Source organism: Tamandua tetradactyla, chromosome 5 (assembly GCF_023851605.1).
Source record: "Tamandua tetradactyla isolate mTamTet1 chromosome 5, mTamTet1.pri, whole genome shotgun sequence".
In the NCBI taxonomy this organism is placed as follows: Eukaryota; Metazoa; Chordata; class Mammalia; order Pilosa; family Myrmecophagidae; genus Tamandua; species Tamandua tetradactyla.
Genome location: NC_135331.1, coordinates 116,231,559 through 116,256,496, shown reverse-complemented (window position 1 = coordinate 116,256,496; position 24,938 = coordinate 116,231,559). Strand labels below are relative to the sequence as shown.

The 24,938-nt window shown below is 37.1% G+C and overlaps 1 protein-coding gene across 3 annotated transcripts in view; it reads left to right on the top strand.

Annotated features, from left to right (window-relative positions):
* Positions 1–651: 651 nt before the first annotated feature.
* The window catches only part of RAB23 (RAB23, member RAS oncogene family), a 42,527-nt gene continuing 18,240 nt past the window's right edge, over positions 652–24,938 (top strand). Inside the window, exons 1-3 of one of the 3 annotated variants that reach the window (XM_077162161.1) lie at positions 652–930; positions 3,791–4,011; positions 5,413–5,498. In XM_077162161.1, the coding sequence (XP_077018276.1) occupies positions 3,857–4,011; positions 5,413–5,498 (241 nt within the window). In that variant the 5' untranslated portion in view covers positions 652–930; positions 3,791–3,856. Of the gene's footprint in view, positions 1,038–1,265; positions 1,660–3,790; positions 4,012–5,412; positions 5,499–24,938 lie in introns of those variants that run through there. The other 2 variants (XM_077162160.1, XM_077162162.1) reach the window with 2 other exon arrangements.

Genomic DNA, 24,938 nt, shown 5'->3' with positions numbered 1-24,938 from the left:
GTTGTATATCTAGGAGTGGAAGTCTTGAGTCTACTCAGCTTCCTTAGATAATGCCAAATTGGTTTGTTGTACCAATTTACTTTCCAGAAGCAGAGTAGGCAGATCCTCTGCCAACACCTGATATTTTCCATCTTTATTTCTATTTCATATGAAAATACGCAAATAATAAAGTAAAGTTGAAATTGCTTTTGGTTGGGTCTTCTAATTTTTGTTTTGGTTCTCCGAATTGTTAACTATCTCAGACTTCTACTTTGTTAGGTCACACTCTGAGGGATGTGTGCACATTTTCACGACTTTGTTCCACGCTTTCACTCACTCCGCTACTTGGACGTCTAAATTCAGGGCAAGGGAAAAAAGTGTATGTGCGAGGCGGGACAACTTCATTGAGGCTTCTGAAAGTCTGATCACAGTGTAGACGAAACTTATGCATGCCTTCTTCGGTCAATTTCCCCTTTCCACAGCGCACCACCTAGGAGCTCCTGCTAGCTTCTGATCTCTTTCGCTGCGGATCCGGGTTTTCCAGGAAGCGCCGGAACTGAGAGCAGCCGCCCGGGGCCGCTCCAGCCAGAACAGGGGAGGGGCGGGACGGGCCCCCGGCCGGCGCAGAGCATGCGCCGACGAGGTCTGGGTCCGGCGCATGCTCCGCAGCGCGGCCGAGCTATCGATGCGGGGAGTCGACTCCCGCGCCCCGCCGCCCTCGCCCGAGTAGCTGCGGAGCCACCAGTTCTTAGTCCTGAGTACCAATAAAGTTTTTTTAAAAAACCATCATCATTCTTAAAAGAACGAGAGAGGGCGCGAGCTAGCCGGGCGGCTCCGCAGGGGGAGCTGGCGCGCTGGGAAGAGGAGGCGGCGGCTGTGGTAGCAGCGGTTGCGCCGCGACCAGGAGGAGCCGGTCGCACTGGGCGGCTGGTCTGCGGCAGGCGGGGGACGGTGAGTAGCGGTTATAGCGTCCCGGACGGCGGCGCTGCACTCACTCGCCTTCCTCCAGGGGCTGAAGAAACCTCTGGCTTCGCTGGGAAAGGACCTTTCTCCCCGAGGTACCAGGATGTGCTTCTCGGAGGGGTGGAGAGGGATGGTGGGGTCAGGGGCTTCCGGGCCCAGGCTCCCACCGCCCCCACCCCCAGCCCTTGGCTGCCGAGCGCTCGCTCCCCCCACCTCTGAGCGCGGTGTCCAAGTTCCAGCTGGATGAGGTGGGCGGCAGCCACTGGCCCGACGCCCCCTCCCAGCGCCCCGCGGTCGGGTCTCCGTGTGTGTAAGTCCCTGGAATTGCCCCGTGGGCAGGGGTGGGGCATGGCACTGTGCCCCAGCCTGGCCGAGCGCTCGGCTACTTGCATTCCCCCAGCCTCAACTAGGCTATCCGGCCGGGCGAGACACAAACAGGGGGCCTTAAGAGCCGGAGTTAGGCTTGACTCACTTGGGAAGTGGGTCCCAAGCTTTAACCTGGCTTTTAGACGCCACTCCTCCCTGCGATGGGGTTCCCTCCTTACCCACGGCCCCATCCTTCCCTAATTTCTAGCTTGGAGACTGCTGAGAATATGAATGAGCCAAACTGTACTATTTCATTGACACTGGCTACCACAGAACTACTTTACTCGAACATGAGAACAGTCCGCAGTTCCCAGGAATGAGACCCCGAGGCTGTGTGAGAGTCAGGATCCAGTGAGTGGCAATAGGGTCTGGAAAGGCACTTTAGATTTTATTTAACTCCTAACATCTAGGTGACTTCATAGAATCTAAGAAGTTTTTCAGTATTTTTATGAATATAATCCTATCTGTACTTAAGTGTACGATATTTATGAAAAATTACCCCTTTATTCAATGAGTTAACTCATCCTGCTGTAGTTTATTAGACTACATTGATTGGCAAAAAATTAAAGATTAAATTTGGGGAAAAGAGTGTTTATATAAAGTACTACTGTCAGGGTTTTAAATTTTTTAGAATGATGCTTCTATTTTCTAAAAACTTAATTGTTTTCATATAGCACTTAAGTCTGTAGAAAGTGGCAAGAAATCATATGACTGCCTTTGTTATAATCTGTTCCCACTTTTTGTTTCTTACCTTTAAATTTATCATTTGGTAAAAATTGGCTCTTTTTCAGGTGTGCTGTTTTATGAATTTAGATTTGTATCTACAATTAGGATATGGAACAGTTCTGTTGTCCTTAAAAAACTTCCTCACAGTATCCCTTTATAGTAATGTAGTTTTCAGCTTACAGATCTAGTACATGTTTTGTTAACTTTATGCCTTAAGTATTTAAACTTTTTGGAACTATTATAAATGTCATTTTAAGAAATTTCAGTTTCAAATTGTACATTGTTAGTATGTTGAAAAATAGTTGTGTCTTAACCTTATATTGTTAAGCAATCTTGCTAAATTCAGTTATTAGTTTTAGGATTTGTTGTTAGATTCCTTGGGACTTTCTACATAGACAGTCATATCATCTGTGAATAGAGGCAATTTTATTTATTTTTCCCTAATATAAAAGCTTTTATATTTTTCTTGTTTTATAGCATTAACTACAACCTTGTGTCTGATGTTGAATAGTACTAGTGAGACTGGACATCCTTACCTAAACTAGGGGGGAAAGCACAGTCTTTCAGCATTAAGTGTATTATCGCCTTAGGTTTTTGTTTTAAAAATACTGATTCCTGGATCGCCTTAGGTTTTTGTTTTAAAAATACTGATTCCTGGATTCTGTCCTGTAAGTATCGGCTTTAAGTGGTCTAGAGTACAATCTGAGCATCAAGTACACTACACAGCACAAAGGTTTGGTCTTCAGGGTACTCAGGATCAAATCTAAAATTCTTGCAATGATCTGACCATTGTACATCCAGCCTTATATCTCTCACCAATATTCCTCTCCCTCACTGATTTCAGCCTCACAGGCCTTTGCTCAGTTCCTAGAAAGCAACTTCCTTCCCTCTACCTAAACGATTCTTCAACCCAAAAGATTGCAAAGTTTAAAAAAAAAAAAAAGGAACAACAAAAAACTTATTGCATTTAATCAAAAATTTTCCAGATGATTCTAGTGTATAGCCAAGGCTAAGAACTATTAGCTAAGGGTAATGGTCCTGAAAATTACCTGATTATATGAATCTGTTTGGGTACCCCAGGAAGCAGATGCCAAGAGGAAGTAAAAGTACAAGAGATTTATTGGGGAAAATGCCTGTAAAGGATAAAGGGAAGAGCCTTCAGACTGCAAAGCCAATTTGATGGCTCTGAAAGGAGAGAGGAAGAGAAGGAAGATTGGATGCAACTCTGAGAAAATAGCCACTTTGAAGGGGAGCCCCAGAGTAATGAGGAATCCCATGTTGGGCATAATTGGTCCCTCTATAGTACCCCCACCATCTCAGTCTTAGATGATTCTTAAAATGAGGCAGATTTGTGAAGCAACAGGAATAAGTGCTGAGACTCCATTAGGGACAAGGAAAGGAATGCTGTTCATATTTCAGAATTATTTTGTGTAGTAGTAGTATAGATGAATTTTCAGTTAAGGTAACTGGACTATAATAGAAAAGTGGGCAGGAGCTTAACTAGTCATTTTATGAAATTGACTTTTTATACTAAAATGCAAACAGTACCCATTCTGTTACTTTGATTTATGAGTAACTATAACTTGTCTGAAACTAAAGAAAGTATGTGTGGTATAAGATTATTTGTAGAGGATTCTGGTCACTAAAACAGTGCAACTAAGAGTCCAATGCTAGTACATGGTTTTTTATTATTATAACTTCTTTTATTTTGTATAGTTTTTATGTTATGAAAAAATAATTTCATTTTAAACCACAGATTTGAGAGAGAAGATCTAATCACCTGGAATTAAAGTTGATACTGAAACTCCTTTCAACTCCAAAAATGTTGGAGGAAGATATGGAAGTGGCCATCAAGATGGTGGTTGTAGGAAATGGAGCAGTTGGAAAATCAAGTATGATTCAGCGATATTGCAAAGGCATTTTTACAAAAGACTACAAGAAAACCATTGGAGTTGATTTTTTGGAGCGACAAATCCAGTATGTACTTGGCTGTTTTATTCCCTCAATTTTAATTTGTCAACTATGTCCCAAGACTTTTATTGGGATAATAATAACTAATTATAGTACAGTCAAAGGTTAGGCACCTAGTGGTGATGGCTCCTGGTATAGTTGGTGGAAGGTAGTTTTTAGTTACTCATTACTCTGTGAAATCCTTCTTTTTTGTTTGTTTTTAATTTTGGTTTTTGGTTTTTTGTCTTTCATCGGTTTTTCTTCCTCTCTCATTTTTTTTTTCTATTTTTCTTCTACTCCCCGCTTTTTTTTTCTGTCTTATGTCTGTTTTATATTTTCTGGTGGCACCTTGGACGTTACTTAGACACAAACTGATGCTTGATACTAATGAGATTTTTGTTCTCTATTCTGTTTGTAAGAAAAGTTTTACCTGTCTCAGAAAAAATTTTTCATCTCTTATAGGATTCTTTCATTTAAAATCCTTCTTTCCTCTCTCTCTCTTTCTCATTCTGTTGCTCTCACTCTTAAGCTGAGACAAGGCTATGTAGAGGCTAGAGAATTAATAATTTGTTTATACTTTAAAGAAATAAGAACAAATAGATAGGAGTATTAAATGCTCCTATGAAAAGGAAATTCAATTTAGGAAATCCAATTGGATTCTGAAACATACTAAAGTAACTTCTTTTATCATTAGTCCTCAGAATTTTAAGTATATTTTAAATTGTAGAAGACAACTAAAATTTGTTACAGAAATATGAAACATTAAAAATATATAATTTACTGGCCCAGACATTAGCATCAAAGATAATTGTTCATTGTTTTTAAAGACTGTTGAATTTCTAATCTATATTGTGTTACCTTCTTTTTTTTTCAATACTTCCATAATTGCTTCCTTCCTTAGAGCATATTTTAAGAAGACTCATTTTATATTTTGATAATGTTTACTTTTTATATTTATTATCTGAAGCCAAAGTAATATTTTAAGTATATAACAAAAATAGGGTATATTCTCGAGTTAAAGGGCAAACAAGCAGGTAAGCTGCTTCTTTCCCTTCTTATTCTGTCACTAGGGTACCAGAACTCATTAGAATGGTGTAGCAAGTGGAGAGCAAGCCCTGACCTAAGGGAATTCCCCTTTTTCAACACTGCTAGTCTTAGAACCACCACTATCTGTGACTATTGTTGAAGAAAAAAACATGACAGGTAAATCCAAATAATGTGTAAAGTTATAGCTTTGGGGGAATGTCTCTCACCCTTTACTTTCACTGTTGATAATTGTATCAGCATTTGAAAGTATTCAAACTTTTTCTGAGTGAAACCAACAAAGTACTTTTAATACTTTCTGGTTTGAAAATAAATATATACATAAAGCTATATTACTAAACACATTTTCCTTCAAACGTGAAGTAAGTTCATCTCTTGTTTCAGAGTTAATGATGAAGATGTCAGACTAATGTTATGGGATACGGCAGGTCAAGAGGAGTTTGATGCAATAACAAAGGCCTACTATCGAGGTAAATTGCAGGATTTATTTTTTTTATTAAGCATGTTCTTTTGGCTAAACAAAACTTACTTTTCTTCCCATAAAAGAGTTTCTCTTTAATGATACTTAAAATAATTTCAAAACACTTTTAAAAACTTCAGGTTGTTCTTTTTCTAAAGATCTTGTTGAATGGCAAATACTTTGTACTATAGACAGTTTGTCTCTGCCTTGTTATTACATGACTCATGTAGGTATTCCCACACCTAATAAGTCAGAATCTAATCTGTTAAATGCCTAATCTGACCACATTTTATCCCCAAGGAAATGATTATGTGGTTAGAGTGGACAGTATCCTGTGACAGAGGAAAGCTTCTGCAGGTAGGGTGATTTTTTGTTATGTCACATGAAGTCACACATGTGAAGCCTTTTCAGTGCTATAGGAGTTCAGGGGAGTTTGAGATACATGTGAGATGAAGGAACCACAACTGTAGGATTTAAAGCTCTAAAATACAGGGTTAAATTCCTCAAAGCTTGAATTTCTAAGTAGAACTTAAAGTTTTTGTTAAAATTTTCCTATAAAATCTTGTGCTTTTCTTTTAGAATTTAAAGCACAATTTTCAGTGTTTCTGTAGCTTGCTAACAATGGTGAGTGTAATGAGAGCAAAATAAAGCTTGATTTATTATCATGTAGCATTTCTAGCTCATTGATGCCTATGGAATATTATCTGATAATCCATATCAACAAGTATTTAATACTCTGCATTTTCCAAAATGCTGTGGAATCCATGAAGGTACAGTAGACACACAGAATATCCACTCTTTAGCAGCTGCCCCCTTCTTGCTATAGCTAAAATTTTGTTCTTAAAGACACTGCTTTTCCTGAAGCCCTTTCAAGTTGAGGTTTTCTTTTTTTACCCACACATCCGCATCCTCACATTCTTCAAGAACTTAAGGTTGTTGGCCAGGGAGGGTCTGCTTTGTTCTTCACTGCTGCTTCCAAACCATTCCTCTTCCCTCCTCCTTCAGAAACCTTAGTACCTTGAAAGCCCAACTTGTGAGACTTTTATCTCCCACTAACTTCCCCTAGCTTGGCATGGTCCAGCCTTTTTTCCATGCCTCCTCCTTCATTGAATCTTGGCATCTGGTTCATTTTTTTCTTCTCTACAATTGTTCAGGATCCTTTCTGCGGGTTCAGCCTGGTTGCTCATTTCTTTGTTCTTCTCATGGCCCAGAATCTTTTCACTGTCTCTAAAATCTCAATTGAAGTCTCCCATTCTGACCACTACTTCCTAGGACTCCAGCTCACTAACTTTAATACTCATGCTCTAATCACCCTTGGATGCATCAAGATCTTTTGTTCACTGACCTTACCACTTTTATACTGTGACCTTCCTCGTGGCCTTACTTCTTTATTTCTTCCATTTAGATTTCTTTTTTCCAGTCCTGTAAATATTTCCTTGCAAATACCCTTAACTCCCTGTCCTGCACTCCTGCATAGTACTTACTTGACAATATGCCCAATCCTATTAAACCCAGTTGTCTACCCATTCTTTATCTGTAGCCAAGCACATGAACCTTAGAGAATGCCATACAGAACCATTCCGACTAAACTTTGAAATTGTGATCACATGACTTCAGTGAATACTCAATACTTCCAGATAATCCTTCTATATTTGCAGTTTTCCAAAAGGGCTTTTTTATATCTTCTCCTTAACCTCAGTACTCCTTTCTTCTCCCCACTCTTAGCTAATTTCTTTGCTTCATTCTTCTTTGAGAAGATAGATGTAATCAAATGAAAGCTATTTCATCCATCTCATTACCAAATCAACTAAATCTGTATCTATATTACTTGCTTTCTTTTCTGATCAAAGATAAACTCTTTGCTCTTAACCAAGGCTAGTCTCTCCACTACTTGGACTTTGCTCAGCATATACCCTCTTTTTTTTTTTTTTTTCCCCATAATCACTTTCTCCCTCTCTGCTGATCATTCCCATCAGCATAGAAATGTGGCTTAAAAGTCCCATCTTCAAAAAAAAAGAAGTCTTCTTTTCCTTATTTCCAGTACTGTTTCATTCTCCTTCCTTTCATAGCAGAACTTTTAAGAGTTGGTTATACTCAGTGTCTCCACTGTTACACTTCCATTCTCTCCTCAGACCATCCATTCAGTATTTTTATTCTTCACCACTCCATTAAAACTGCTTTCATCAAGGTTACAACCATCTCAGACTTGTCAATTTTGTACCCTCATCATACTTGATCGTTGGCACGGCTGACCACTTCCTCTTCTTTGAGATGCTTTGTTCTGTAGGTCAACACTTCTCAAACTTTAATTATAAATAATTCAGTTGGACATCTTGTTAAAAGTGCAGCTTTTGATTTTTAGTAGTCAGGGTAGGACCTGATATTCTGTATTTCTAATAAGTTCCTAGGTAATGCTGCTGTGGCTTCTCTGTAGACCACTCTTACAGTCTCCAAATTTGAAAATGTTTCTTCCTTGGTTAAAACCCTACAGTAACTTTCTCTTGCCATAGGAAGTTCAACCATTTTAGCTTGGTATACATAGCTTTTGCATTTGTGTTTTTCTTTGTCTGTCTAGCCTCATCTGCTGCTCTTTACCTTTGAGAAATCCCTAGTTATTTCTTTCCCATATACACTATACCTGGAATGCTCTTTGTTCTACTGGGTCTGCCTACTGACCTTCTACTTTTAAGTCTAACTTAACTCAGAAATCTTCTCTGTGACACTCAGAGAAACTTCTCTAATGTTTACCCTTGTAAAAGTGAATCTCTTTCAATCCACTTCAGTACCTTTATTGCACTATATTGTGTTTATTTATCTTCTCTAACTATGAATTCCTTCAGATTCTGGCTTATTTGGTTGTTGTTTTTTGTATTTTTTTTGTCTTTGTCTCCATGGTACCTTGCATAGCACCTGTGGGTGACAATGAATTCAATTGCGTCAGGAGGCAGTATCATTTTTTTTTTTTTTTTTTGGTTTTGATTTAAGTGAAATTCAACTGAGTGTATACCTCAGCCTTATCTTACTTATCAGATGTTTCAACTTTATGCTTTGACTCTAAGGTACATGTGAAAGGGTATGGTGTACATTTATAAATACAGATTATTTCGTTTAGAGTTATTTCTTCTTTGGACTGGAAGCCTCAAGAGAGTATAATCATACCTATTTTGTTTATGGATGCCACTGTGCCTACTTTTCAGGATTTGAAATTTCATTTAGCAAATATATATTGAGTATCTCTCATGTTTTAGGTACATAATAAGCATGGTAAACCTAGCTCCAGTCTCTTTATTTTAACTTGTGTACATTTTCACTTATTAACGTTTCTTAGAAATACATCTGAGAAATGTTTTCATATCTTAAATCGCTCTCTTTCTCTGTTTTTATTTTTAAATCCACTGTTTCGTACCAAAAGCTTAAGATACATTCTATCTTCATAAGTAGAATGATAGTAGGCTAATTAGCTAAACCATCGTGAAGACCAAATAATGTGAAAATTGTAATCAATTATTTATTCAAAATCTCTTTAAACCTTCTACCTTAGGAGATGCTGCTTTAATGAATATGAAATAAAAATTATATGCAATGGAAGTTTTCTAGTTTCTTTATGGAAGTCTTAATTCTTTGGTTTGTTGCTTTATGCTAGTTTAGAAGGGAGTCTTTGTAAATGTGTCCTAGATTATCTAAGAATCAGTTCCTGAAAATAGAATAGGTATATTGAAATGGTGGTGTACCAGTATGCTTCACTTGAAGAAATCTCTGTGTATGAAAGTTCACTTGACAATGCTAATAAATTTTGAGTACAGATTCATATAAACACAACTTTTCTACTTTTAGATGGAATTAACCACTGTTATTATTTAAGTAGCTTGCAGCTCTAGCATATTTGCAAATTTATGTCTATTATATAAATACATACTTTAGAAATAGGGTATATTCAAGCAGCTTTTGGTTTTATATCTTGTTTTTTCCACTTTTTAATATTATATATTTGTATTATATATTCTACTTGTTATATTTTATCATTATAATAATGGCAATTGAGATCTAATAAAAACATAATTATATTAACATATCAGTGACCAAAGAAGTTGTTTTTCCAAATTGGTACCAGACAAACTTAAGTTCCACTGTTTGCTCTAAGAAAATGTTTTGATTCTTTGAGAAATTAATAGTAGTACACCTCTCAGGTGTCATTCTAATAATGCCATTACTACTTAGTGCTTGCCTTATTTACCGTGTCCTTAAAGGTTTCTCACCCATAATAGCTTGGTATATCAATCTTTTCTGGGCCTAGATGTCAGTTTGCATCTGGAGCCACCTGTATTATGGTGTGAAGTTGAAAGTTATGTAGTTAGTCCTCCAAGCTCTTCTTAGAGCAGGCAGTATTCTTACCAGATTCTGAATTTTATCAACATTTGACATTGTTGATTAACAAATCATAAATGTACAATTTTATTTTTGAGTAAAAGTTGTTTGTATATTTTAATGGGATTATTACCTGCTCCTTCTCCCCAAACACACCCAAGAAAAAACAAAACAAACAAAAAACTAAGAGGGAGCAAACCAAAAAGTAATTGAATTACATGTGATTTTCATTGCTTTCTTTTTTCCTAGCTCTGCCTTCCAAATTTTCTGCATGAAATCTTTTATTTTTGTAAGAAAAAAATAGGTTGGGCTATTTCTTTTTAAGCTTTTGACAATTTGATAAAGCAATGTTACTTTTTAAAAAAATTTTTTATTAATTAAAAAAGATTAAAAGAAACACAAACATTCCCAGCACATACGCTCAGCAATTCACAATATCATCACCTAGTTGTGTATTCATCATCATGATCATTTCCCAGAACATTAGCATCAATTCAGAAAAAGAAATAAAAAGACAACAGAAAAATATAACAAACAGAAAAAAAAAATTTTACAGGCCATACCCCTTACTGATCCCTTTCATTGATCACTAGCATTTCAAACTAAATCTATTTTAACATTTGTTCCCCCTATTATTTATTTTTATTCCATATTTTCCTCTCATCTGTTGACAAGGTAGATAAAAGGAGCATCAGACACAAGGTTTTCACAATCCCACAGTCACATTGTGAAAGCTATATCATTATACAATCATCATCAAGAAACATGGCTACTGGAACAAAGCGCTACATTTTCAGGCAGTTCCCTCCAGCCTCTCCATTACATCTTGGATAACAAGGTGATATCTACTTAATGCATAAGAATAACCTCCAGGATAACCTCTTGACTCTGTTTGGAATCTTTCAGCCATTGACACTTTGTCTCATTTCACTCTTCCCCCTTTTGGTTGAGAAGGTTTTCTCAATCCCTTGATGCTGGGTCTCAGCTCATTCTAGAGTTTTTCTCAGTCCCTTGATGCTGAATCTCAGCTCATTCGGGATTTCTGTCCCACGCTGCCAGGGAGATCTACACCCCTGGTAGTCATGTCCCACGTAGACAGGGGGAGGGTGGTGAGTCTGCTTGCTGTGTTGGCTGGAGAGAGATGCCACATCTGAGCCACAAAAGAGGTTCTCTTGGGGGTGACTCTTAGGCTTAATTTTAAGTAGGCTTGACCTATCCCCTGTGGGGTTAGGTTTCATATGAACAAACCCCAAGACTGGGAGCTCAGCCTATAGCTTTGGTGGTCCACAGTGCTTGTGAGAATATCAAGAATTCAACTTGGGGAAGTTGAGTTTTCCCCCATTCTCACCATTCCCGGAAGGGGACTTTGCAAATACTTTTCCACTCACTGATCAAATCACTCTGGTATTCATCAGGGCATCACCTGGACAAACCAACAAAATCTCATGTCCTATACAAAGTTCCATGTACTTAAGGTTTTCAATCAACTATCTACATAAGTTATATTAGGAAATGCACTAGTCAAAGTATAGATTTGTACCAAATAAACATTTTTTGCTTTAGTCTCACACATTAGTTGAAATTTTAAAATATTAAGTACCATCTATTTTCAGCACACTGCAGTAATGACATTCTTTTGTTCTTCCTCATGCAAAAACATTTTTTAAATTTGTACATTTAGTCACTATCATTATACACTCTAGACATTCCTAGATTACACCATCTCAATCTTTATTGTCTATCTTTCTTTGTGATTTCATTTACGCCCCAGCCCTCCTCCCTCTATCGTTCTCATATGCAGCTTCATTCAGTGTTTTAACAGATGGTATTACAGTTAGGTAATATTGTGCTGTCCATTTCTGAGTTTTTATATTCAGTCCTGTTGCACAATCTGTATCCCTTCAGCTCCAATTACCCAATATCTTACCCTATTTCTATCTCCTGATGGTCTCTTTTACCAAGGAAATATTCCAAGTTTATTCACTAACGTCAATTCATATCAGTGAGACCATACAGTATTTGTCCTTTTGGTTTTGGCTAATCACACTCAGCGTAATGTCCTTAAGGTCCATTCATGTTGTTACATACTTCATAACTTTGTTCTGTCTTACAGCTGCATAATATTCCATCTTATGTAAATGTCACAGTTTAGCCAACTGTGTGTTGATGGACATTTTGGCTGTTTCCATCTCTTGGTAATTGTTAATAATGCTGCTATAAACATTGGTGTGTAAATGTCCATTTGTGTCCTTGGCCTCGTGTCCTTTGAGTAGAGACAGCATATAGATGGGTCCTGTTTTTTAATCCATTCTGCCAGACTATGTCTTTTGATTGGAGAGTTTAATCCATTAACATTCAGTGTTATTACTGCATGGGTAGTACTTTCTTCTACTATTTTGCCTTCTGAATTTTGTATGTCATATCTAATTTTCCTTCTTTTTACCTTTACTCATAGTCTTCTTTCTACACACCTCTCTCTTCTGTCTTCGTATCTGTCTCTAGTGTTCCCTTTAGTATTTCTACAATGTTACTTTTTAAAAAGTATGGTTATTTGTGAAAAATATATTTGCCATAATGGACCAATAATTTTAAAGGCAAAACTGAATCTATAATTAGCTTGAAATACAAAGTTTAATTAAAAAAAAGACAAACTGTTGTAAAATATTTCATTTGTGAATAAAAAGGAGAAAATATTGAAAACATATATGTTCTACTAGTTTGCTAGCTGCTGGAATGCAGCATACCAGAAATGGAACAACTTTTAAAAGGGGATGTTTATTAACTTTCAGGTTTACAGTTCTGAGGCCATGAAAATGTCCCAACTAGAGCAAGTCTATAAAAATGTTCAAATTAAGGCACCAACAAGTGGTTACCTTCACTCAGAAAAGGCTGATGAAGTTCAGGTTTCTCTCCCAGCTGGAAGGGCACATGGTGAATATGGGGACATCTACTAGCTTCCTCTCCAGGCCTCTTGCTTCATGAAGCTCCCCCAGGTGTTTTCCTTCTTCATCTCCACAGGTCACTGGTTTGGTGGACTCTGGTGGTTCACGTGGCTATCTTGTCGTTCTTCCCCCATTCTAAAGCTTTCTCCAAAATACTTCCTCTTTTAAAGGATTCTAGTATACTAATAAAGACCCACATGGAATGGGTGGCCACATCTCCATCTAATCAAAAGGTCACACCCACAATAGGGTGTGTCACATCACCATGGGGATAATCTGGCCAAAAATTTCCTCCTACAATATTGAATCAGGATTAAGAGAGACGTTGCTCCCACAAGATTGGATCAGGATTAAAACATGACTTTTCTAGGATACATGATACTTTCAAACTGCCACACCTATATTCTAGTTTCTGATTTTATGAATTTGTGTATTCTGCTTATTTTGTGTAAGTGAGATAATATATGTCCTTTTGTGTCTAACTTATTTCACGCAACATGATGTCTTCAGGGTTCATTCATGTTGTCATGTGCATCAGAATTTCATTCCTTTTTATGGCTGAATAATATTTCTTTGTATGTAAATATCACATTTTATTTATTCAATCATTTGTTGATGGACACTGATTTCCTCCACTTTAGATTGCTGCTATGAAAATTGGTGTGCAGATATCTGTTTGAATCCTTTTTTCAGTCTTCCTAGAAGTGGAATTATGGGCCAGATGTTAATTCTATACTTAACTTTCTGATGAACTACCAAACTGATTTCTACAGTGACTGCACCATATAACATTCTTAGAATTATATATGAGAATTCCTATTTCTCCATATCCTCTCCAACACTTATTATCCATTTTTTAAAAATAATAGTCATTCTGGTGGGTGTGAAATGGTATATTTTTGTGGTTTTGATTTGTAGTTCCAAAATGGCTAATGGTTTTGAGCATCTTTTCATGTGCTTATTGGCCATTTGTGTATCTTCTTTCGAGAAATGTGTGTTCAAGTCTTTGGCCCATTTTTAAATTGGGATGCTTGTCTTTTTGTTGTTGAGTTATAGGATTTCTTTATATATTCTACATGCGGTAAACCTTTATCAGGTATATGGTGTCCACATATTTTTCTTTCATTTTGTAGGTTGTCTTACTTTCATGATAAAGTCCCTTAATGTATAAAAGTTTTAAATTTTGTTGAAGTCCCATTTTTTCTATTGTTGTTTGTACTTTAGGTGTAAAGCCTGAGAAATCATTGCCTAATATAAGATCCTGAAGCTGTTTCCCTGTGTATTTTGTTCTAGGGATTTTATAGTTTTGGTTACCGTTTAATTTTTAACTGAATCTTACATAGTTTGTTGTATGCTGCTTATTATAGTTTAGTACTCTTTAGATCTCCACAAATCATACTGCTTACCTTTAATATATCTACAAAAGCCATTCTTTGCCAGAAACTAAAAAGTGAGTCTGATAATTATTAGTATTTAATCTCAATTTACTATGGGTGATGTTTAAATTACTTTCCATGCTGTTTCTCCTGAATAAAAGGCTTTAAATAGTTTTGCTTCCCCATATTTAACTTTTAACTTAAAGTGGTCTTAATCATATAAACAGGTGTCTGTTAAAAGTTTAATATCTTAATTGTCAAATAAGAAACAAATCTAGACATTGTAAGGTGAGCCTTTATTCTAAAGGATTATTGTAAGGATAAAAGGGACTATTGCAAGAGAAGAAGTAGGGGGAAACCTGTTGCAATAGGGAGACTGCTCTGACCATAGGATCAGCAGGCATCTCAGGAGTTAGACAAAAAGTGTATCTTTTTTCCTTTTGTAGAGAGGGAAGAACTGTGTGTAGGGAAGTGTGATAAAAGGATGGGGTGATCTGATAGTAGATCAGAGAATGTTCTTTGCTGAAATAGCCTATTTTCTGGGTTGGACCATTAAAGTTCAGGGGCCTGGAGGAAGGAGAGAAGTTTAACCAAAGTTTGATTAACAAGCATTCTATTCCAACTGATCAGTGGGGACAAGCCGTTCAGTGAATCATTTATGAGACAAAGAATGGGAATGTGGAGGATCTGTGTCTGGCCTTCTCATAGGTAAGCAAGGGAGCATCTGTGAGTCATTCTTAGTCATATGGGAAGAGTGGTTCTTTGTAGTAAACTGATTTCAGGAACACTGGAGATGAGGGGTCACTTCTTAGAATGCACTGTTTTCCAGAAACACAGGGCTTGGGTAAAGTTAAACATTGTCACAATCTGACTTTTTTTAGTCAATTATATTAAAATGGCTTGGAGGATCTTTGGTTTCAGCTCCTCCTTTTTCTAAATTATGAGAAAAAGTATTTTTCATAACACGGTTTGAATTAAGGAACAACAGTGGTGGTTATTTGAGAAATGGCAAATTGAACCTTTCTTTATGCTTTCCTTGGGGTTCCAGCAGAATACTTTTGTTTTTAATTAACAGAAAAGCAACTGCATCTAGTTTAAACTACAAAGGTTTATTGACTTGCTTGATAGAAATGCCTGAATTAGCATACTTTCAGTTATGGTTTGTTCAGGCTGTAACCTCATTGATTCTCCTAGCTCTGCCTTGTTCCCTGTGTGGGATTCTTCCTGTTGCTGATTTTCCTCTTTCCTCGTGGGTGCAGGTTTGCTGCCTCAGCAGTGGAAGCCACATGCTTTGTTCAGATCTGTGGGGAGAGAGGACTGCTTCCCACAACCATGGGTCAAAAGTCCTGAGCCTCTCTCTGATTAGACCACGCTTGACCTGATTGTGGGAGTCAGAGGAATGCTTATTACCCTATTGACTTGAACCACTCAGGACCTCTCCAGTCCGCAAAATGGAAACCAGTGCTTAGTTAGTACAGAAAGCTACATACAACAAAATTTAGATATTTCATTATAGTTTTTTTCTGTGATTTTGATTCTGAGGAAGAAATTCCTTCTGAGTAACAGAATACGGAAATGCAGTTACAGACTTGAGATCTGTTACATGAGTTTATGTATAAACATAGAAGGAAACTGTTTTTTTTTTTTTAAATATCATCTTTCACAAATGTAAATGAACAGAAAATGTTGGAAATGAAATAGCTCTGGACAGAAAGGATGTGCCAAATGATAAATTTTTAAAATACAAGAAGACAGAAGCAGCAGGATTAAACTGTGTAAAAGTCGCAGTTTATTTATTTTGAAATTATTTGAGCATAGAAGCTGGGATATGCTGGTCCACTGAATAATATTGTGTGCTTTAAATTATATAGAGTGTCAAAAAGAATAAGAGACAAGCATTTTAAATCCAGAGAAATAACTGTAGGAACGTACAATTTATAAAACTTTATGCTTTTGATTGGCCATTGTCCTTGTCAAATTTTGTGCTGTGTTCTCTAGAGCATTAATTTCTTAAACTTTAATGTACACACAGATCCCCTGAGAATCTTGTTAAAATTCATACTCTGATTTCAGTAAATCTTTGGCGACTCTGAGTTTCTGCATTTCTGCAAGTTTCCAAATGATACTGAGGCTTCTTGTCCTCAGACCATACTCAGAGAAGTCGAGAGCACATCTCATAGGTTATTTCGGTGATTTGAGGACAGAATTTCTTTTTACAGATTATGCATTTTAGGGAATATTTTTTTAATGATCTTATTAATTAAATATTTGCTGTTGGTGCTCTTTTACAATCAATACCAAAAATTTATTCAGATTCCTATAATCCCAAGGTATAGAAAAGTGGGGTAGTTTGTTAACTATTAGTAGTGATCATTTGGCAGTGGTTTATTGTAATCTAATGATGGGGAGGTAATTTTTCCAATGGTGTGATTGTTTTGGTAGTTGGTATGGAAAGAAGATTGAACAGTAGAAAACAAAAGTTTTTTTTGGTAAAGCATTTAGAAAACACTAGCTGCCGGCAGGCCACAGTGGCTCAGCAGGCAGGAATGCTTGCCTGTGATGCCAGAGGACCCAGGTTCGATTCCCGGTGCCTGCCCATGTGAAAAAAAAAGAAAACACTAGCTGCCTTTCACCATCAGATATGCAAGATTTGTCCAGTTGAGTGCCAAACAGAGATATAAAGAACATTTTTTTTTAACTTTCCTAGAAAAGACTGATACTAATAGAAAACTTGAGGTCAAAGGAAGAAAAAGAATGGATAGCAATCTGACATCATTTTTGAACTAAGAATATTTATAGTAATTGGTATGTTAAACAGACACAGCTTATGAAGTTACCAAAATGCAATTTCATTTTTTTTGTCTTTCACCATCCCTTTAAATTTTATTAGACAGTATTGGGGGAGAATCTTTCCTTAACCCTAAATGAAAACTCCCTTCAACTCATGTCTTTTCTGGTTACTCTCAAGTAATTTTTCTCTTTTGCTTCATAGTTACTTCTAGTCATAAACATAATCTCAATTTGGTAATTAGAATAGCTGGTCCTCTGTAATAATCAAAACTCCAAAATAATTTAGCTTTAAATCTCTTATCCCCTCTGGAAATTTTAGCAGTTCAGTACCTGTGGTGTTTAGGAAGGGTATGTGTGATTGCTTCATTCTTTCTCCGTTCTTCTTCCTTCTAGCTTGCTAGAGAGATTTCTCCCTTTTCTTTGGTCAGGCTCTGTAGGAGAGGGAATTGAATCAGAGTATGATAGGTGCTGTTGTTTTTTTTTTTTCACATGGGCAGGGACTGGGAATCAAACCTGGGTCCTCTGGCATGGCAGGCAAGCGTTCTTGCCTGTTGAGCCACCGTGGCCCACCCATGGTGCTGTTGTTTCTTGATGTTGCAGTTCTCTAGGATGGCAGATGTTTAAAGTTTTTCTTTCTCTAAGTAACCATCCTGGGTTCTTCTGAGTTTCCCATTCTTGGAGACTCTTCTGGGCAAATGAATGCTCTTCTGGCAGATGCTATGCTCCTTTTGTATTTTGTAGTCTGTGGGAATCAAGCATTCCACCTACATCTTCCTTTATGTTACTCTTTCATTACCCCCTAAGTGGCCCTATTGGACACGATCTAGAATGACCTCCTGCTGGCTCTCTTAGACATGGTTCACCTCTGCTGATAAGAAATTCGTGTGTGTGTGTGTGTGTGTGTGTGTGTGTGTGTTTTCCCATGCCAGTAGTGGGAGCACAATTACCTCTCAAATGTAATTCTCTTCTTTCGTTTGTTGGCCTTACTCTTTCACTCTAGTTTCCTGCCACTGTATGTTTCTCAGTCTTGAATTATGACACTACCTATCCAGGGTGTCCCCCAAATGCTGAAACACATGTCAAGCTCCTAAAGTGATCTCATTGAAATCTGTTATTTCTCAAATTGAGATGAAGGAGGTACCCTTCTGCTTACCCACACTACCTTCCTAAAAGAGGAAAAGTTGTTGGAGTAAGTCAGTACTTTCTATAAATAAATTCTCTACAGATTCACCCTACACCAAACTCCACAGTTTTCTTTTAAATTCTTGAAGTGCTTGAGGGAAAATTGTATAACAGATTTATAGCCATTCCCTTTATAAATTCTGTAAATAATCTATGTCAAAAATATTCCCATGCTTTGGAATCTCGCATTTTCCTTCTGTTTTATTGGTACCTCAGTCAAAATTATTGTAGCAAGTGTCATCTTTTAACTTTTTTAAAGTATATTTTAGAAAGAGCTTTTTGGTAATTAGGAGTTTTTTTGAATAACATAAAAAAACCATGATAAAAAATTTGATAGGATATTTTATCTTTGTAGATGTATGATAATATTTAGTCAGGGAAATTGAAACAAATAGCTCCTTCAATATTGGTCAGAGTTATTGTTTCCATACAAGTAGTCCAGGTCTGTTGACTTTTCCTTTTCATTTTAGTAACTTATTTAGGTTAAATCAGATGAGATGGTGGTTGCAGCATACAATCTGAAGGCTTGTTATCAAGCTAATGATCCTACTTTGGAGATTGTACACCATACTTACTGGATATTTTAATTACTTTTAAAAAATGTAGTGACATATATGCTACATAAGATTTCCCATTTTAGCCACTTTAGAATATAAAACTCAATGATGTTCGTTCCATTCACATTGTGCTACCATCACTGCCATCCGTTACCAAAACTCTTCCATTACCCCAAACAGAAACTCTTGACCATTAAGCATTAACTCCCTTTTCCCCACCCCCATCCCCACCCCTAGTAACCTTTAATCTCCTTTCTGTCTCTGTGAATCTGCATATTTTAGATATTTCATATGAATGAGATCATTCAGTATTTGATTTTTTGTGTCTATTTTATTTCACTCACCATGTGATATCTTTAAGGTTCATCCATGTTATAGCATGTATATCCTTTTTACTGTTTAATAATGTTTTATTATATGTATATGCACGTGGCGCGTGCGCACACACACACACAAGTCACATTTGTTTATTCACTCATCTGTTCATGGACACTTGGGTTGCCTCTACCTTTTGGCTGTTGTGAATAATGCTGCTATAAACATTGGTGTACAATATTGACCCTGCTTTTGATTTTTTTTTATTTTTTGGATTTGTATCTAGAAATGCAATTGCCAGGTCATATAGTAATTTTATACTTGACTTTCTGAAGACCTGACAAACTATTTTTCACAGCAGCTGCACCATTTTACATTCCAATAAATAATGCATGAATGTTCTTTTTTCTCCATATCCTCACCAACAGTTGTCGTTTTCTGCTTTTTAAAGTAGCCATTCTAATGGATATGAAGTGGTATATCATTGTGGTTTTGATTTTCATTTTCCAAATGGCTAAAGATGTTGTATATCTTTTCATGTGCTTTTTTGACATTTGTATATCTTCTTTGGAAAAATGTCTGTTCCAAGTCCTTGGCCTATTTTTTTTTTTTAATTGGGTTGCTTTGTTTTTGTTGTTGTTGTTGAGTTGTTGGAGTTCTTTATATGTTCTGCATATTAAACCCTTATCAAATACGTGGTTTCCCAGTATTTTCTCCCCTTCTTAGATTGTCTTTTTTTTTTTTTTGCATGGGTAGGCACTGGGAATTGAACCCTGGTCTCTGGCACAGCAGTCGAGACCTCTGCCATTGTGCCACCATTGCCTGCCCTTAGGTTGTCTTTTTTACTTTCATGATAAAGTGCTTGGATGCACAAAAGTTTTTATTGTGATGGGGTTCAGTGTATCTTTTTTCTTTTGTTTTTTGTGCTTTTGATGTCAAGTCTAAGAATCCCTTGTCTGATAGAAGGTCCTGAAGATATTCCCCTATGTTTTCTTCTAGGAGTTTAATAGTTTTAATGCTTTTATTTAGGCCTTTAATCCATTTTGAATTGTTATATATGATGCGAGATAGGACCCTACTTTCTTTCTCCTGCATGTGAATATCCAGTTTTCCCAGCATCATTTGTTGTAGAGACTATTCTTTCTCCATTGAATGGACTTGGCACCTTACCAAATATCGAATTGGCCACAGATGTGAGGGTTTATTTTTGAATTCTCAATTCTGTTCCATTCGTCTGTTTATCTGTCCTTGTGCCATTGCCACACTTTTGCTTACTGTAGCTTGGTAATAACTTCTTAAATTGGGAACTGTGAGTGCTCCAGCTTTGTTTTTATTTTTCAAGATGGTTTTGGCTGTTCAGATTCCCTTGTCCTTCCGTATGAATTTGATGATTGCCATTTTTTGAAGCAGGCTGTTGAAATTTTAATTGGGATTGCATTGAATCTTTAATTTGCTTTGGGTAGTCCTGACAACTTAATATTTAGCCTTCCAATCTATAAGCTTGGAATGCTTTCCATTTATTTAAGTCTTCTTTAATTTCTTTTCTGCAGTGTTTTTTAAAAATATATTTTATTAGCAGATCTTTACACATATACAGCCTATGCTTGGTGCACAATCAGTGGCTCACAATAAAATTATATAATTGTGTATTCATCACCTGATCATTTTTTAGAATTTGCCTCACTCCAGAAAAAGAAAAAAGAAAAAACTCATACATACATACATCTCATCCCTCCCTCTCAATGACCACTAGTATTTCCATCTCTACAATTTATTTTAACTTTGTTCCCCTATTATTTGTTTTTTTACCCATGTTTTTTACTCATCTGTCCATACCCTAGATAAGGGGAGCATCAGATGCAAGGTTTTCACAATCACACAGTCACATTGTAAAAGCTATATAAATACATAATCATCTTCAAGAAACAAGGCTACTGGAACACAGCGCTACAGTTTCAGGTACTTCCCTTTAGCCACTCAAATATAGCATAAACTGAAAAGGGATCTATATCATGTGTAAGAATAACTTCTAGGATAACCTCTCAACTCTGTTTGAAATCTCTCAGCCACTGAAACTTTATTTTTCCTCATTTCTCTCTTCCCCCTTTTGGTCAAGAAGGTTTTCTCAATCCCTAGATGCTGGGTCCCAACTCGTCCTGGGATTTCTGTCCCACGTTGACAGGGAGATTTACACCCCTGGGAGTCATGTCCCACATAGGGGGGAAGGGCAGTGGGTTCACTTTCTGTATCGGCTTAGAGAAAGAGGCCATATCTGAGCAACAAAAGATGTTCTCTGGGGGTGACTCTTAGGTATAATTTAAGTAGATTTAACGTATCCTTTGCAGCAATAAGTTTCATAGGGGTGAACCCCACAATCAAGAGCTCAGTCCATTGATCTTGTTGACCCCTCCACATGGGGAATATCAGACATTCTCCAGATGGGGAAGTTGAATATTTCCTCCTTTCTCCCCTAAGAGAGGTAATTATACCTAAGAGTCACCCCCAGAGAACATCTTTTGTTGCTCAGATATGGCCTCTTTCTCTAAGCCGATACAGAAAGTGAACCCACTGCCCTTCCCCCCTATGTGGGACATGACTCCCAGGGGTGTAAATCTCCAAAGAGACTTTGCAAATACTGCTCAAATTGTTCTGGGATATATCGGGGCACCACGCTAACCTGGATAAACAAACAAGATCTCACACCCAATTCAAGATTCTATGTACTTATGGAGTTCCAACTAAACTGACCAAACAAGTTAAATTAGGTAATGTGCTACCCAAAATATAAATTTTGCACCAAATAAACATCTCTCCCTTTGACTTCACACAAAAGTTGAAGTTTTAAAATATGGATGATATCGTCGTTTACCCTGTATTCTAATCTACTTAGTCCCATCCAGATCAGCTTTCTTCATATCTCTGTTCGAAGTCTGATCCCTTTTTTCAACTTTTTTTTTTATTATTAATTAACGGAAAAAAAGAAATTAACCCAACATTTAGAAATCGTACCATTCTACATATGCAATCAGTAATCCTTAACATCATCACATAGATGCATGATCATCGTTTCTTAGTACATTTGCATCGGTTTAGAAGAACTAGCAACACAACCGAAAAAGATATAGAATGTTAATATAGAGAAAAAAATAAAAGTAATAATAGTAAAAACAAAACAAAACAAAACAAAACAAAAACCTATAGCTCAGATGCAGCTTCATTCAGTGTTTTAACATGATTACTTTACAATTAGGTATTATTGTGCTGTCCATTTTTGAGTTTTTGTATCTAGTCCTGTTGCACAGTCTGTATCCCATCAGCTCCAATTACCCATTATCTTACCCTGTTTCTAACTCCTGCTGGACTCTGTTACCAATGACATATTCCAAGTTTATTCTCGAATGTCAATTCACATCATTGGGACCATACAGTATTTGTCTTTTAGTTTTTGGCTAGACTCACTCAGCATAATGTTCTCTAGGTCCATCCATGTTATTGCATGCTTCATAAGTTTATCCTGTCTTAAAGCTGCATAATATTCTATCGTATGTATATACCACAGTTTGTTTAGCCACTCGTCTGTTGATGGACATTTTGCCTGTTTTCATCTCTTTGCAATTGTAAATAACGCTGCTATAAACATTGGTGTGCAAATGTCCGTTTGAGTTTTTGCCCTTAATTCCTTTGAGTAGATTCCCAGCAATGGTATTGCTGGGTCGTATGGCAATTCTATATTCAGCTTTTTGAGGAATCACCAAAGTGAGATGATACCTCATTGTGGTTTTGATTTGCATTTCTCTAATGGCCAGGGACATTGAGCATCTCTTCATGTGCCTCTTGGCCATTTGTATTTCCTCTTCTGAGAGGTGTCTATTCAAGTCTTTTTCCCATTTTGTAATTGGGTTGGCTGTCTTTTTGTTGTTGAGTTGAACAATCTCTTTATAAATTCTGGATACTAGACCTTTATCTGATATGTCATTTCCAAATATTGATTCCCATTGTGTAGGCTGTCTTTCTACTTTCTTGATGAAGTTCTTTGATGCACAAAAGTGTTTAATTTTGAGGAGTTCCCATTTATTTATTTCCTTCTTCAGTGCTCTTGCTTTAGGTTTAAGGTCCATAAAACTGCCTCCAATTGTAAGATTCATAAGATATTTCCCTACATTTTCCTCTAACTGTTTTATGGTCTTAGACCTAATGTTTAGATCTTTGATCCATTTTGAGTTAACTTTTGTATAGGGTGTGAGAGATGGGTCTTCTTTCATTCTTTTACATATGGATATCCAGTTCTCTAGGCACCATTTATTGAAGAGACTGTTCTGTCCCAGGTGAGTTGGCTTGACTGCCTTATCAAAGATCAAATGTCCATAGATGAGAGGGTCTATATCTGAGCGCTCTATTCGATTCCATTGGTCAATATATCTATCTTTATGCCAATACCATGCTGTTTTAACCACTTGGCTTCATAATATGCCTTTAAGTCCGGCATCGCGAGACCTCCAGCTTCGTTTTTTTTCCTCAAGATGTTTATAGCAATTCGAGGCAACCTGCCCTTCCAGATAAATTTGCTTATTGGTTTTTCTAATTCTGAAAAATAAGTTGTTGGGATTTTGATTGGTATTGCATTGAATCTGTAGATCAGTTTAGGTAGGATTGACATCTTAATTATATTTAGTCTTCCAATCCATGTATCCTAGATTTTTTATCTTCTCTGAGTTTTAATTTGTTTCCTGGACTGAGCCGTATCTTCCTGTTTCTTAGTATGGCTTGTAAAGTTTTACTTGTCTAGGTATCTGATTATTTTGTTACGTTAACTCTGAAGGTAAGTTTCTCCCTCTTGTCTAGAGTTTTATTGTTGACTGACTTCGTGTTAACGCTCTTCTTTGATGCTTTTTCCAAATTATTCTGGACCCTTAGATTAGCCCAGGTTTAACTGATCAGATTTTCTCAGCTTTTCTTCTTAGTCTTTCCTTAGTTAGGTGGTACAATTTTAAAAATTGCACTTTTTGGATAATTGTTTTCCCTCCAGGAGAAAGATTTTTTCCTCCATTCGTTCTCTGGGAATTTTGCTCTGTTCTGTTTGTTTTTGTGCAGGATTTTCACCCCAGCTCCTATAATTTGTTTAAATTCTGTCCTTCATTCAGTGCCTCATTTTCCTTACATTTTTCAGTTCTTGTACCCTCCAGACTTATAGCAGTTCAGTTTAAATACCTCCCCCTAACCCATTCCCCCCCTTTTTATTTTCTTTCTGTGAGACTTTTCTGCCTCCGGTTTCTTTTTTTTTTTCTCATCTGTCCGTACCCTAGATAAAAAGAGCATCGAACACAAGGTTTTCACAATCACTGTCACATTGTAAGAGCTATATCATTATACAGTCATCTTCAAGAAACATGGCTACTGGAACACAGCTCTACAGTTTCAGGTACTTCCCTCCAGCCACTCCAGTACACCATTAACTAAAAAGGCTATATCTATATAATGCATAAGAATAACCTCCAGGATAAACTCTTGACTGAAACCTCTCAGCCACTGATACTTTATTTTGTCTCGTTTCTCTCTTCCTCCTTTTGGTTGAGAAGGTTTTCTTAATCCCTTGATGCCGAGTCCCAGCTCATCCCAGGATTTCTGTGATGCATTGCCAGTGAGGTTTATACCCCTGGGAGTCATGTCTTGGGAGGGCATGATGGCTCTTGCCGTGTCAGCTTAGATAGAGACAACTGCCTCTGGTTTCTTCCTCGTTAGAGTATCCTGTCCTGTGGAACCAGATGAGGTCAATCCAGAAAGGTGGGTCACTGCGGAAAAGTCCATTTTGCATTTAGGGGGTGCCACCAACAGTAACTGGACTGAGTGAGAATACCACTTGGCAGCTGCCAATTTACCATGGAGTCCACCACCAGGGCCTTTTTGTATGCAGTACTCCTCAGTG